The following is a 15,186-nucleotide window of genomic DNA, read 5'->3' on the forward strand; positions in this document are numbered from 1 at the left end:
GATGTCTATTATGTATAATCTTATGTAGTATTCAATAGTAATAAAATACAAGTAAATAAAAGGAATTAAATGCTTGAAAAATACTTTATGGCAGATACAAATTTCTCTGATTGATAATTACTTGTATCTAGTAAGATGGGAATTTAACCACACATCACTTGTCGAACAAAATCTTCATAATTAATGTTACCCTGCGAATCTTCATGACCAGCCAATAGGGTTTCAACTTCTTCATCACTCAGTTTCTCACCTACCAAAAAGTAGAAGTAATTAATTAGTCTGTGAATTAGAAAATGAATTATATATGATATGATCATGTAATGATAATTACTAAAAAAATATTGTCAAAAATATTGTCATACATACCTAGTGTGGTTAAAAGATGTCTTAGTTCAGCAGAAGAAATGAAACCATTTCCATCTTTATCAAAGTGACGTAATCCTTCTATAAAATCATCAGCTGTATCAGATGTGCGAGCTTTGCTTATAGCTTGATAAATTGGTAGAAACACTTCAAAACTAATACGCTCATCAGGTTTGTGTTGATGAGTAAATTTTTTAACATCTGACTCAGTTGGATTTTGCCCTAGAGCACGCAATGCATCACCAATTTGGGCTACGTGAATTTTCCCATCTCCTCGACTGTCAAACAGTTGAAATGCCTCTTGAAATTCTATATAGTAAAAAGAATTTCATAATTATAAACAATGGATACATAAAATTATACTTTACATAAATATGCCTAAGAACTTGATTTAAAAGATGATAGTTTCTATGAATAATAAATTTATTTACCCTCAATTGATGACATCATTCTGTTAGCTAATTCTTGATAACTACAACCATACATTGTGTATTTTAAATATATATATGCATATATTTAAGTATATATTAAATGATAAGGTTCCACCTTTTAAAAGATGAAACGAATAATGATAATTAGAACAAATACGCGTAGAAATCCAAAAAATATATATTAAATATTGTATTGTATTTTTTCCAAACAAAGATAACAATACAGAATATCAATAAATCTTGAAGTTTGTAGCACAATATGTATATGTATATATATATATATATATGTACATATATTGCCTATCACAAATATACCAACAAAACTACATCCAGAAACGAGTTAAAACCGAATATAAAGGTTCCACGGTTGTTACGACGCAATGCTATTCGTGTTCTGTCTTCGTTTCTTCTTTTCTGCTGCTATTTCTTTCAGATACCTAACCATAAAAGGAAATCACCGACACGTAATTCGATGTCACCAGGGTGAGTCTAATAAGGTAAAGGATATTCTTGACCTAAATTGAACATCGAGAACCATCTGTCCGCCCTTCTTTAATTTTATTCTGTTTGGTGTCAATGATCTCATTCGCATTTACGTACCTGCTAACTGATCCTCCGAGTAAGATGCCTAAAAATATGTATTATATATAAGTATATCTTTTTCTCACAGACACATCTGTTTAAACATATTTTTATGTATTTCAACAAAATATCACGAAACAAATAAAAGACAGTGCATAAAAATACAAACCATTTTGCTTGACTATCGTTAGTGACACACACAGTACGTATCTTTTTACCGCGAACGTGTATATATGTACGTTGGACAACGAGCGCCTCGATCGTACCAAGTTTTTCAAGCCAGTTGTATTCAGAGAATTTATGTAGTCATCGGTTTTATTGGAATGTGACGCATATAAAACGATAAAACTAATCAACACGAAGCTAGATTTTTTAAAAATTGTGTACAAATTTCTGACATTTACAACTCGATCGAATGTTTAGTAAATATAATGGTTAAAATAAAATAGGGAAACAGAAATGAAATTCAAAGAATTATATTGTTCTACATGGAAATTGTGACTGTGATAGTCATATAATAAAGAGTAACCTCAATTAAAAAATTATCAATAGTTTGCTTAATGGTGTATTCATTTTTATAGTATTGGTCTTCGAGAACATAAGATTCAAATACTCAATATTCTATTCTTACATTATAGATTGTGATTTCTAACCTCAGTAAATATATGTACAATGAATCATATTGTATCTAAGCATACATAGTTTTGATTTTTTTTTCAAGAGGTCGCTATGTTTTTACCTTGTGTAAATAAGTACATATGTATATATCTCTGCTATATACTACATGTCTTCTATCATCAGTAGTCCTTGGCCTTACACACAGATGAAGTATAGAATAGACTTGGCGGTATGATACAAAGTATAATAAGGTAAAAATATCGATAGCAATTTCTAATAAAGACAGATATAATTTCTATTTAAAAAAAGAACAGTGTGTTTATACAATTAATATATTTATTAACAGATGTTTACAAAATTCTCACAAATGTACGTACATATTTGCTATGTTATATCGATTTTGTTGATTAGTCTGTTAACAACTTTTTGTGCGTATTTATTATTTGTTCCTTTTAAAACTTCATATACCCGTTCATGAGAGTGCATAACCTCAAGTGTAAGAAAAATTCGTGTCAGGTGGATGTATAATATAGTATGTAGATATATAAAAAGAAAAAAGAAAAAAGCTTCTTTAAAGTTACATTTTATATCCTAGTTTACACACCATTAAATGCAACTCTTAATTGTCATCAGTTGGTCGATTTCCATGAAGAAAAGTGTATATCGCATTCCTGAGTATAATGTTTGGGGTAAATGAAGTATCTCGAAGAGGTTTGTTCGTCATTGGACTTGTATATTTCCCACATAAAAACCATTCATTTATAGCAGCTTTTTCATATGTAAATCCATCTGAAAATAAGATACTTACTAGAATATCAAATACTTTTTATTATGATCTCTGTTTGTATTGCTTACCAGAACATTGGACGGGTTCTTTCATTATTTCATGCGTGATAGGGCATAAAAATTCGTGAGATATTTCGCTATCGTCTATAGGGATCTCCGAAGAATTATTGTCTTCACGTTTTAACCAGTATAGTTGTGTTTTAAATGCTTCCGCTGTCTAAAATCAATTGCAAATCGGTAAAGTGTACTTCTTTGTAAATAATTACGAAACAAGCACAGTAGAAAACGAGTTAATTAAAAAAGTAACTTAGATTATTTTTGGTTCTTTGACGATATACCTCTTCATCTTGTTCTATGTCCAGTCTGTTTGTTAATTCATTCTCCGATAGGGAAAGTAAATGTCGTCCCGTTAAAGAAATCGTATTAGCTTTCTTAATTAATATCGATAAGCCTATTTCGTCTAACCATCTCAACGTATCATCGATTTTCCAGTCAGCAACCTTTTATGTTAAAAATTAAACGTACCTCTATAACTGATGCGATGACACGAAATATTATATCATCATGTTTTAAAAACATACCCTTTTTCTGTTATTTTTTAAGTTATTTATTAATATATTTTGCGAAATCAACTGTTGAGGTATCTTCCAGATTAAGACAGTTTTATCTAGAGCACCTACGAATGATTCAAAATAATTGTTGATGCAGTAAAGAATCAATCAAGAAAATATGCATTGGATAATATAATATATTAATTGATCAAAACCTGTAATAAAAAGAGAAGTGTCTTGCGAAAAAGCGCAGCCAGTTACAAGACTTTCATGCTCTTCTAGCACGTATAAACACGTCCCAGAGTACTAAAACCACATTTTTCGTTACTTCGTGTTATAAATTATTGCGTAAATTAATTTTTAATACACTTTTTTGATTATTATTGATATTGGTTAGGTAGAAAGTTAGCCCAATATATTACCATTTAGCTAAAAGTCTGTTTTTCGTGAAGAAAAAGGAAAGGATAAGATGTTTACTCACTACATTCCATATACGCGCCGTTCTATCAGTAGCTACGCTTCCTAAGATTTCGCTTTGAATCGGAGGAAATCGAACACAAGTCACATTGCCACCATGTCCGGCGAAAGATCTCCTTTCTTTATATCGTACATCACCGCTACTGCTTCCACTACTACCTGATGAGATTACGTTAACTTTGTCAATTGTTATTTCCCATAACTTAACCAAGGAATCATTGCCACCAGTTGCTAATAGATAAGAATGTTTGTTGCTAATTGTATTCTCACTTCTTCCTGTAATACAACATAGCAGAATAGTCATATACATAGTCACATACTTACTATACTTACTAACAATAATTCATGAATAGGATTTTACCCTATTATTCTACTATTCATGCTTACCATTAGTTATAAAGTTAGATGTTGGACAAAAATCACACCCTTGGACGCCTAAGTCATGAGCTTCGCCACAAATAATCAGCGCCTCACAATTTGTATTATCACTGATTTGAAACAGCCTCCAAGTACCTTCGTTGCATGCCGTAATCAAGTAACAGGAGTCATGTGTAAAGGCAATCGCGTTTATTGCATCGGCATGACCACTGAAAATGCTGTGACATACGTTTGCAACAACTTAATAATATTTTGCAATTTATATAAAGCAAAAACAATATTTTCATAGATTCATTATATTATATACACTTTTGTGTAATCTTTTAAATACTTTTATATAACATATAATATATACAATACATATATATTACATATACGCTATTTTACATACATATACGTGTATTTGTACGTATATACAGGGTGATGCACATAGTTGGACTCACTTGGATAATAACTCGAATAATTAAATACTAACTTTTTGGGAAAATTGATTCAGATGAATGTTGAATAGTTCGAAGGAGGCCACCCTGTAATCTCATACATATTATATGTACGACATTATATGCATATAAAGAATAACAAACCAATTGAAATCGAGATTCGATTTACATATATAAAAAGTTTGAAGCATGTACCAAAGTTCCTCCATATTATTCACATCCCATAACGTCGTCCTTTCATCATCTCCAGCTGTAGCAATTTTAGTACCATCCGGTGACCATCGACAAACACGGATACCGGATCCCGAATTCACGAAGGAAGATTTTGCTTGAGAACCGTTCTACGTGAAATTAATAACGGAGAATCGATAATATGCAATGAGCTTAATTTGCAGTTTAACGAGTGCCTCTTATAGGTGAGGCTTTTTTCTATATAAGTATCAAAATGTTTGTTACGTCGCGTGATATAAACCGTGCGACGTCCCTCGTTATTGGGTCGCTAAGGGTCCGCTGACCCACCATAAACTTAGGCTTTAATTTAAGTAATTTTAGATGCTCCTATTCATCTTTAACGTGCAAATCCTTAAATGTTTTCGGTTTATGGCCGCGCGGTTTATATCACGCGACGTAACAACGTTGATAATCTCCCACGTTTTATAATCGTACTATTGGTTAATACCTCGGTATTCCAGATGATAACAGTTCCATCTAAGGAGCAGGAGGCAAGCATACGACCACAAGGACTAAATTCCACATGGTTTATACTATATTTATGACCATCCAACGGGCTATAAGATTTCTCTTGAAATTTCGTAATAATTTCGGCATTGGCTCCCTCTTCGGTCTCAATGCTCCAAACTCGTATCAACTTGTCCCTGAGTATTTATCATAATTAAGCAGTGAAAGAAATAATGCAATACAGAATATTCTACACAACTGGACCAAACAATATGCATTATTATAAATCATTTTGTTTAGCCGAATGACATTTTTGTCATTCATATCTTCTACCGTCTTAGAATTGCTGCTTAGTCCGGTTGCATAATACACCCTGTATATTTCTAACCTAGTAATATCTTACAGGTTTGGGTGTTATTTATATAAAATATTAAAAAAATGATATCTCGTATACTGAATTATTTAACTATGTTAGATATGACTAACCCAGATCCAGAAGCGATAAGATGATTTCCGTAGAAAGCTACGCTGTTTATTACTCCACCGTGCTCTTCTAATCTTTGAATTAGTTGAACGTCATTAACAGATGTTTCCGCGTTTTTCATTACAGTTTGTTCATATTCGACGCTCTAGGGGTAAGGTGAGGAAGTTTCATTTTACCAAACTCTATAGACGTGTAATTATTTACGTGTACGATTCAAATGATGGAAGGGTATAATTAGCCTAGTAGATGTGGTAATTGGTGTAATAGAAGCGATATAGTGCGACCGTGAAATCGATCAGTGGTTAAAGTTTGCAACTTTCCATGTCCGCAACAAAAAATTAGAGATTTATTGGGAATCATAAAGAAGATCTAGAGCTTCGTTTATTGCTCGTACTCGTTACATATATTTATATCTCACCTCTTCGTGATTATCTAAAAATAAGGCAGGTGTAAATCGTCGTGCGAGTTCCGAGTCGAAGCATAAGTTTCCTTTAAGATCCCAAACAATTACGGATTTATCGTTGGAACCTGTAGCTAATAAATTTCCATCTCTCGAGAACGCACAACATGCTACATATCTGTTGTGTCCTGTTGTTATCGCCATCACTTTTCCGGTATCCTGAAAAATATCGGAATAAAAAGGTTGGGGGATGAAATAAAAAAGCTAATGATCATAAGCGTTATCAATACGATTAATTCACGAAACAGCATAAATAACTTATATAATGTTAACGAATCCAATATAAATGAAACACCCTGTATATGTAAATGTCTATAGAAGTTTCACGAAATAATCAAGTTAAGAAATTATGTACATAGGTCAATCTACAAATAAGTTATTCCAACTTCCGTTCTAAAGAGCATAATTATATGGTTACCACTGTACATATAGATGCATATATACAGCGTAAATATCATAGTAATGCATTTACTTTGTGCGATAAGGGGGACTTTACGTATTGTGCGATAGTTATCTCTTATCTTTTTTGTTTCATACCGTTTCCCAGATTACCGCTGTTTTGTCGAGGCCGCTACTAGCGATGAATAATCCGTTTGCATTGAAACAAACACAAGTTAAGGCACTACTGTGTTTTTCCATGATTCTGGACAGGCTTATTTTCACGGTGGATGTTTCGCATTTCGACTGTATCACAGTAACCTCCCATAATTTTACGTAATGATCATTACCGCAAGTAACTAGTTGGTACACTTTTGTGAATGGTTCGTTAGCTAAACACGAAACAGTTCATACACTGGTAATTTTAACAGTAAACATAAAATTTGTAGTGATCGAAGTCGATCGAATTCGTGGCTTAGATCGTTTTTGAAAGACGATTGTAAGTTTTATAACTTTTTATGTACCTATAATCTTTTGGCAAGTTGAAAAGTCGCAAGATACGACACCTAAATCATGAGCATCATCAATTGAGGCGAGGGCAGTAATCGCTTGGTTGTCGGTAAAGCACGAGTCGATGATATCGCTGGTGGCGAATAATTTCATGACACCAAACGTACAAGTAGTTACTAACCAACTGGTATCCGGTGAAAAGCATACGCTCTGCACAGCACCTTCATGTTTTTGAAAATATCTGTACGCGAATTCGAATTGTTACTGCCCGATTCGTCGAATACTCGGATATATAGAAGGTATCAGGAGAATAAAATGAATCTCACCTAACTAGATTGCGTCGAATCAAATCCCAAAGACAAACCTGCCCATTATCTCCGGCAGTTGCAAGTAACGTTGAATCGGGTGAAAATCTGCAAACTCTTACAGTTTCTCCGCCTACTTGAACCATCGTATGAATTTTTGTTCCTGTCTGCAAAGGATATCACGATACCTCTTTCGTACATCTTTATAATAATTGCTAATGGCGGCGTGAGGATTTAGTGCATATGTACATACGTGTATATAGGAATCTGTATCTTACAGACGTATGAATTGCCAAAACTGGGATTTCATATTTGAGATTCACCACTTTTTCCCCATGATATCAAATTTCATTTCGATCTTACTAACTCGTAATTAACTTACTCGTAAATTCCATAGCAACGTTGTCCCATCTATACTAGCCGAAGCTAGCATCGTCGATTGTGGGCTCACTTTGACAGATGTAACTCCGTATTTGTGCCCCTGCAACGGCGAAAAATATGCCTCTACGTACCCTTCGCCTGATCGCCATTGCCAAACTCTGACACGTTTATCTCTGAAAAGAGCATATACAAGCCCATATCAGCTTAATTACTGTAACTGGAAATAAGTATACCTGTGTAATTGGACTTAAGCAACGAAAAGTACAACTTAATGTTCTATTATATAACTTATTTAACTTATTATATAATATATATTATATAATTTAACGAGGAGTATATATCAATCATATTAAACAGTAATATAACACAATATAGGGGATGGATTGATCGATATTATGAAAGATAATCTATACTGTGATTTAGCGTTGAAAATGAAAATTATGTGATTTTAGAAAAACCAATTCGAGAAAAGCAATTCGAGATAAACCCGTACAACTACAATTGTTTATTTGACAAAAAATTCATTTACATATAAACCCCTTAACTTTGATAACTTTCTTACCCAGATCCAGTTACAAGTACGCAATCGCTCGCAAAATCAATACTCGTAACGTCACTGGTGTGTGACGTTAAAGTTTGCAGAGTTTGTACGTCTCCTATCGTGGTGGTCATCTTCATATATGATTTTGTTATTAATTTCTTTCATATACCTATAATATTAGCCTGGAGCAACGTACGATATATCGTAAAAAGCAAGATAAGTAAGAAGTAGAATCAAATATAACTATTTCGTTCTTATATTTATACATATTATTGATATGCTATTAACAAAATATTTTACTTACATAGTATGCAACACATCATCTTATTCGTTTTCGTCTGCAACATTAAAAGCACTTGAAATATTTTTGTGCGAATTACCTTAACTTTTTTATTGTAAGCTACAGTGCAAATCGTTTCGTGACACAAGTAGTTGTGGACATAATGTCATAAGCAAAATATGAAGAATACGCGGTGTAAAGAAACGTGGAATAACCGTGACCTTGACATTGTTCAATATATTATATATATATAAGTACGCGTGTATGTACGTGGATTCACTGGATAGGATATATGTAGTACCGTAATTGAAATAAAAAAGGAATCGGATGAAGTAAAAAGAAAACATATATAAAAGATTATTGGGAATAATTTTATACCGTAATCGTCGTGTCATACAAATTGTACAAGTTTTCAATCTCTCACTGTGAAAATATTACTTTGAAGGAAATAATACATAAAGAAATACGATAAGAAATTACTTACGTTAATAAATGAATCGATGCAATTTGAAATCAAATACTAAGATTTATTGGAACGATAGATTCGATCATAATATGTTGCATACTTGCTAAAGAAGATTTATTTCGGTAATGTATCACATGCTGTCTCTTTCAGGTAAGAAACGAAACTCATAAAACATCAAGTTCTGCGTACAAAGCATTCTACAACGATAATATGTCAACGCATGTCTACTAAGGCTATAAAATCGATAAGTATGAAGTTTAAACGACTATAAGCAAACTGGTTTGGTCATCCGCAAATAGAATATTTAAAAAGCTATTACTTAAATGATTATTTGGATAAAATATTATTTCAAATAGTAAATATATAGATTATTTTCTTTTAGATTACGTGTTATTTTGAAAATATATTTTATTTGATTAAAAATATTTTTAAAATACCAGGAATATTAAAAATATTGGAGCTGTATTTGAATATATATTTTGAAATATTTTGTTTTAATTTATCTTCTCTTTATTCGCAACAATCAAATATTATTTCCGAAGATTATGTTTGCTCAATATCCCCATTAGCGAAAATAGTTTCTTAATCTCTTGATCTTATAAAAATATATATATAATCACTTTTCTTTCATAAAAAATCTCACTGATGATATAGCTAACAATAACAGCAATATGCAGAATTAGGATTATTGTTAGGGAATAGTGATTCGTGAACTCGAAGTTTTATTTATTAAATTATTTTTAAAATATCAAGTTGATTCTGCCATCTGCCTCAGTTGGAAGACTGTTTAGTTTCGAAATAATAACATGTATGTACATGTACGAGAAAATAACATGAAATATCCTATCATTTTTTTTTTTTATTGAATAGTAATGAAATTCTGTGAGAAAATTTAATTTATACATTTATGTCACATTAATTAATAAATATTAATAAAGTATAGTATATTCATAACATGATATGAAATAGAAAATATGTTATATTAATACTAAAATATGTAAGAAAATAAAAATATTTACAAAATGTTTAATATTTTAGCTTATAATTCATATTGATATAACTATACAAAACATTTTTCAAAAAATTATAGGTAATGGTGTTGACATAGTGGCAAGCCTTGATGATTGTGCTATCCTAGGACTACGTGGTGATTTATGTAATTGCAATTGTGATGATTCTGAAGTTGTTGGTGTTTTTGGTAATCGTAAATTTTTCCTTAGTGGCTTAGCAGGTGTTCGTATTGATCTTCTCCTTTTAGATTTACTTGCATTTGCTAATACCTTTTCTGGCAATAAAGAACTTCGTAGTTCTTTCTTATCCTCTAAGTGTTCTTCAAATTTACTATATGTTGTGTCAGTAGCTGTTGAACTTTGTAACATGGAATTCTCGTTTTTATGACTATTTTTTGATTTCAATGCTTTTTTAGAAACTGCACTGTTTCCTTTACTTTTAGATCCACTTGTTCCTGTGCTCCTATTTCTACGTTTTGCTGAAGTATTCGGAGAAGGACTACAGAAAAGTTTTCTCTTTGAGCAATTAAGTGGTGTATGACGACGAATACCGAATATACCTTTTTTGGATGAGCTTAAAGCAACTTTAGAAGGAATTTTAGAAACAGTTGGTGTTGCCTTTTTTGCTGATTTATCTTTTCCTTCTTTTCTAGCCTTCTTTATAGACTCCTTTTCTTCGTTTAAATGTTCCCATGACTCTTTCAATAATTCCTCTACTGACATTCCATTTATAGTAAATATTTCTTCATGTATATTTTCATATTCCTTTATTAAATTCCTTAATTGCTCTTCGATTTTTGGCAACTTTTTCTGGATGGTTTTACGTTCCTTTTCTTCCATTAATAGCTGACCACCACGATTATAAAAACGATCTGGATTATTTGCACGTTGTAACAATTCTTTCATTTTTGTCCATAAATCATCACGCTCCTGTAAGAGTTCATATATAGACTTATTTGAATTATAGAACTCTTGGATCCTTTTTACTTCCAGTTCATGCAATGTTAATAAATCTTCTGTATATGTATGGGAATAAAAATATATAAACTCTCTTCTTTGTTGTTCACTGAATTTACATAAATCCCATAGATTGACCAACTCAGATCTTACTTGTGACACATATTTAGCAATGTTCTGCTTCCGTTTTTCTTTACATCGCTCCAATTCTGTGGTTAGTGCATTTATAGTTGCTACACTATATCCTTCGTAACTGCTAAGAAATGACTGACAAATATGTTCAGGTTCGTTAAGATATTTCCATAATGCAATTAATTTTTGTCTAATATCTTCAACATGTTCCTTTGCACTATTCACTTTATGTTCTAATTCTTCTCTAAGTTCTCTTAGTTTATTCATATTGCTATTACTAAAGACATAATTTTCATCATCTTCATATACTATATGTTGAAAACTAGATGATGGAGATGTGCCTAAATCATCCATCATTCTAACAATTGCTCTACGTTGTTCGTTAAAAATGGCTTCTAAACGACATTTCTCACCTTCTTGTTTTTCAAGGTAGAGCTCAAAACTCTTAAGTTCTTCATCCGAAGGCAATTTTTCTTCTATATTAATTGGCTGAGTGCCTAATACCTTACAAAGGGTTTTTTCCTTTGCAAGCAATTTTTTTAAATGAGTCACACGTTGTGTTTTGCAATATTGTAAATTTTGTAGGTCAGCGCGCAGCGCCTCTTCTACTTCCTTTAATGATAGATTTTCATATCCATCATTTGTAATATTTGTTCCTAATTCTTTCGTTAGAACACCTATTTGGTCCATCAAATCTTTAACATTGACTAATATCGTTTCTTTTTTCTGTTTCGACTCTGAAACCATATCGCCTAATAAATCTTCTATATGATCAAATACTTGCTTGGAATATATCGAACGTACTTCGTGATTATATCCTATTTCTTTCCATATTTCGTGCAATTGAGTCAATGTACTACTTAGTTTTGCAGTAATCTTCTGCATAAGCGGTTCCCATTCGGACGAATCGGCCATTCTTTTATTTCTTTCTCTTTCAAATATTTCAATCAAACATTAAAATTTAACACGTAAAATAAAAACTCCCGTGAATTTATTTGTTCCCCGAATAAATAAGACAGGTATACTGTGTACTAATACTACGGAAAAACGAATTTTACACGTTATAACACGACTGACCGTTGTTCGTTTGAATTCGTATCCTACAACAACGCCATCCACCTATCTGACTGTAACTAAGATGTTACCATCTACCATGGTTTGCGATTGGTTGATTGTCAATAGCCTGTAAGAAAATAGAAACTAAAATATTTAAATCCCTTTATTTTATTTCAAATACGTTTGGGGAATTTAGGTTTTGTTTGTTGACCGTAGAGCGCTAAAACATTTTGGTCACGATATACAATTGATAATTTAAAAACAAGCATGAAGCTCGACTCATTAAAATTTGAACTCTTCAATATCTTAATTGAATTAATTGGATAAGAGACTTCGATTGAGCAATGAACGGATTAACTTTGAAGTTGGAAAAGTCCGGATTCTTCAAGTGCAGTGAAAACTCTAATTTTTCATCTTCGTTGTTCGATAAGTATGCTTTCGATTTTAAATGACAAAGTGCTGTCAACTTACCTAATATCCAATTGAGGAGATTGTTTATAACTAAATATAATTCATGGCAGGAAAATTATATATACAGATTAATGAATGATTATAAATAGTTATCAATAATAAATAATATGTACAGCTAAAATTACAATTATGTTTATTTCACGTACAAAACTAACCACACTTTTCATTCGAATCGACGAGGACCATGTCCGAAGTATCCTTTGTGAGATACGTGGTGCCACCTGATGACTTCGCGCCAGGTGTGTTCGCGCCATATTTGTTAATCATATTTACAATGTACCCTCGCCGGAAGAAAATAAATATCTAAATGAGAACATTTTCATGAAAATATATCTTTTATGAAATATATTTAACATTTCTAATACAAACATTGTAATTTAACGAAAATTACATATTTCTCCTTGGTAATCGTATTAATGTTGTATATTATTGATTATATTTATATCGTCTTTTAATAAAGTGCAATGAAAATGTCACGTTTGATTTGTGATACAATCAGTATCGCATTTTTTAAGATATCAAATTAATTATCTACGTTTTCCGATAAATAGGAATTGTTCGTGATAGAATGATTTATCGATAAGACGTTTGAAAATTTAAGGTCATACTACTCAACTATTCGCTATTATCGAATGAATCTTGGTACTTATAACAAGATTATATTTTTTATTACCACTTTTTATCTGTTATATTTAATGAGTAAACTAGTATAAAATATTAGTGTAAAATACATGGTGTAGTAAAATACAGCCAACATTATTGCAATTACATAAATACTTGATATTAAAAAAAAACAATACAAGGCTTAAATGAATAAAAGTTTTATCTTAATTTATTAATTGACATTTACGCAATATATTTTCGTATGACTGTTCCTTTGACAGTTCTTTAATATCTATAACTTGATAAAATCCAAACGCAGTGTCGTATATATTCCATATACTTAACAGCAATAATTCTTTCAGTTTGTTTAATCGACGATATTTTTCCAATGAAATTGGACATGATATGATCAATTGCTGAGGCGGGACTGCTCCATAATATTGTACCGTGCAAAGTGGATCAAGATCTAAATGACGCCTGGATAGCGGTTCCGTTGATGTGTAATTTTCGTTACTCACGTATATCTGAATATCGTCGGTACGGTGAGGCATAGTGAGGTACCAAATAATGTCGAAAGACACGTGCGTCTGATTGTAACAATTCACGTCAGGGAAATTGACTCGTGTCCATCGATCTGCACCATATTCATCCAATTCGAAAAATTCCTTTTTGTTGCCGCTAGCAATTTTTCCATCTGGTGGACTGTGTTCCTTATAAGGGAACCCTTTGAATGCTTCCACGCTCTGCGGCTCGTATTTGATCCGTCCGCAATCTTTGTTTACCCTCGATTGACACAACGCTGCACGACTAGGTGGCTTGGAAACAAATCCATGGTAATTGGCGATCTGGTTAACAGTTTCGTGAATGGAAACGTCAGCGACTTGATAGAAAGCATAATTTGTTCCAGCTATTTTCAAGGTCGATAAAAGAATTCCTGATCCTTTAGAGAGGTAGAAAAGATCTTCGATGAATTCACTGGAAATGTAGCAGTTGAATCGGAGAACGTAATTTTCAACAATCAGATGATCATTGGTTTGATACGAGCATGCTAAATTCAATGAGGATCTCCGAATCGGTTGATCCTCTGTGTAATTGCCATCGGATAAAAATACTTGAACCTTGTCAACTACTACCGTTTTATTGCTAAATATCCAAGCAATGTCCGTGACGAAATGAGTGGCGTTATGCTCCTTTATTTTTAAATAAGACTGGCTCCAACGTCCAGATCGATGTTCGTCTAATACATCGTACAACGAGTTTCCAGCACTAGCGAGTTCTCCATCCTTTGGCCCATCTTTTATGAAATCTGCCGAACCAATAATCGCGCCAACATTGACATTAGATTTGAATACGTCACAACCGTAATTAATTTTCACGAAACAATTGTAAGCCCGACTGGATGGTGTCGTTAATACAGCAGTAGTAGCAGCATTGACATCGTTATAGCTAATTAAATTAGTAAAGATCGTCGGTATCAGTAATGATGTTAGTAATAACATTTTATACAATATTGGCTGATGACGAATAAAGTTAAAGTTTATGAGTTGTTGAAATCGATATAAATGTCAATATAAAATTCTACAAGGATTAGAAACTATAACGTATTGATACGTATCTTAAAACGAACTGACAAGAATAAAGCAGTGTAATAACGCCTATATAAACCTAGAAGCAAACATCTTTTTCTACGATAGTTATCTTATCTGTAAGTATAATAAATCAATATGCAGAAATATAAATGATCAACAAAATCTCTTGGACCATCACTATCAAACACGTGCCTACTTTCAATGATTATCTCAGTAAAACCTTAACACCATTCATTTATACCTAATATTTTTATCGCTT

General features: G+C 32.2%; 3 protein-coding genes and 1 long non-coding RNA gene across 13 annotated transcripts; 1 reads left to right on the forward strand and 3 right to left on the reverse strand.

Annotated features, from left to right (window-relative positions):
- Positions 1–65: 65 nt before the first annotated feature.
- On the reverse strand, positions 66–1,689 carry LOC126922396 (myosin-2 essential light chain). Of its 3 annotated transcripts, XM_050734961.1 has the most exons (5): positions 1,546–1,651; positions 1,395–1,422; positions 795–835; positions 367–672; positions 66–250 (listed from the first exon to the last, which is right to left on the reverse strand). In XM_050734961.1, the coding sequence occupies exons 3-5, from the start codon at positions 811–813 to the stop codon at positions 144–146; spliced, it is 432 nt and encodes a 143-aa protein (XP_050590918.1). In that variant the 5' UTR covers positions 814–835; positions 1,395–1,422; positions 1,546–1,651; the 3' UTR covers positions 66–143. The 3 variants fall into 3 exon arrangements, with proteins under 3 accessions (XP_050590918.1, XP_050590917.1, XP_050590916.1); XM_050734960.1 differs by lacking the exon at positions 795–835 and having other exon boundaries at positions 1,546–1,689; XM_050734959.1 differs by lacking the exons at positions 1,395–1,422; positions 1,546–1,651 and having other exon boundaries at positions 795–864.
- Positions 1,690–2,096: 407 nt separating this feature from the next.
- On the forward strand, positions 2,097–2,441 carry LOC126922402 (uncharacterized). Its single transcript, XR_007712724.1, has 2 exons — positions 2,097–2,245; positions 2,341–2,441. It is a non-coding gene; the product is annotated as an uncharacterized LOC126922402 (long non-coding RNA).
- LOC126922362 (WD repeat, SAM and U-box domain-containing protein 1-like) lies at positions 2,313–9,425 on the reverse strand. Of its 7 annotated transcripts, XM_050734879.1 has the most exons (18): positions 9,128–9,425; positions 8,668–8,701; positions 8,385–8,545; positions 7,824–7,995; positions 7,463–7,608; positions 7,151–7,377; positions 6,786–7,018; positions 6,207–6,407; positions 5,791–5,933; positions 5,306–5,501; positions 4,822–4,967; positions 4,196–4,404; positions 3,813–4,084; positions 3,547–3,637; positions 3,362–3,456; positions 3,119–3,280; positions 2,850–2,997; positions 2,313–2,783 (listed from the first exon to the last, which is right to left on the reverse strand). In XM_050734879.1, exons 3-18 carry the CDS (start codon positions 8,498–8,500, stop codon positions 2,614–2,616), a joined length of 2,727 nt encoding a protein of 908 aa, XP_050590836.1. In that variant the 5' UTR covers positions 8,501–8,545; positions 8,668–8,701; positions 9,128–9,425; the 3' UTR covers positions 2,313–2,613. The 7 variants fall into 7 exon arrangements, with proteins under 7 accessions (XP_050590836.1, XP_050590837.1, XP_050590839.1 ...); XM_050734880.1 differs by having other exon boundaries at positions 2,313–2,483; positions 2,599–2,783; positions 8,385–9,425; XM_050734882.1 differs by lacking the exon at positions 8,385–8,545 and having other exon boundaries at positions 9,128–9,424.
- LOC126922369 (protein regulator of cytokinesis 1-like) lies at positions 9,129–12,256 on the reverse strand. 2 transcript variants are annotated; one of them, XM_050734906.1, is made up of 2 exons: positions 12,013–12,138; positions 9,129–11,945 (listed from the first exon to the last, which is right to left on the reverse strand). In XM_050734906.1, the coding sequence occupies exon 2, from the start codon at positions 11,896–11,898 to the stop codon at positions 10,186–10,188; it is 1,713 nt and encodes a 570-aa protein (XP_050590863.1). In that variant the 5' UTR covers positions 11,899–11,945; positions 12,013–12,138; the 3' UTR covers positions 9,129–10,185. The 2 variants fall into 2 exon arrangements, with proteins under 2 accessions (XP_050590863.1, XP_050590862.1); XM_050734905.1 differs by having other exon boundaries at positions 9,129–12,256.
- Positions 12,257–15,186: the final 2,930 nt, after the last annotated feature.

This window comes from Bombus affinis, chromosome 12 (assembly GCF_024516045.1).
Source record: "Bombus affinis isolate iyBomAffi1 chromosome 12, iyBomAffi1.2, whole genome shotgun sequence".
NCBI lineage: Eukaryota > Metazoa > Arthropoda > Insecta > Hymenoptera > Apidae > Bombus > Bombus affinis.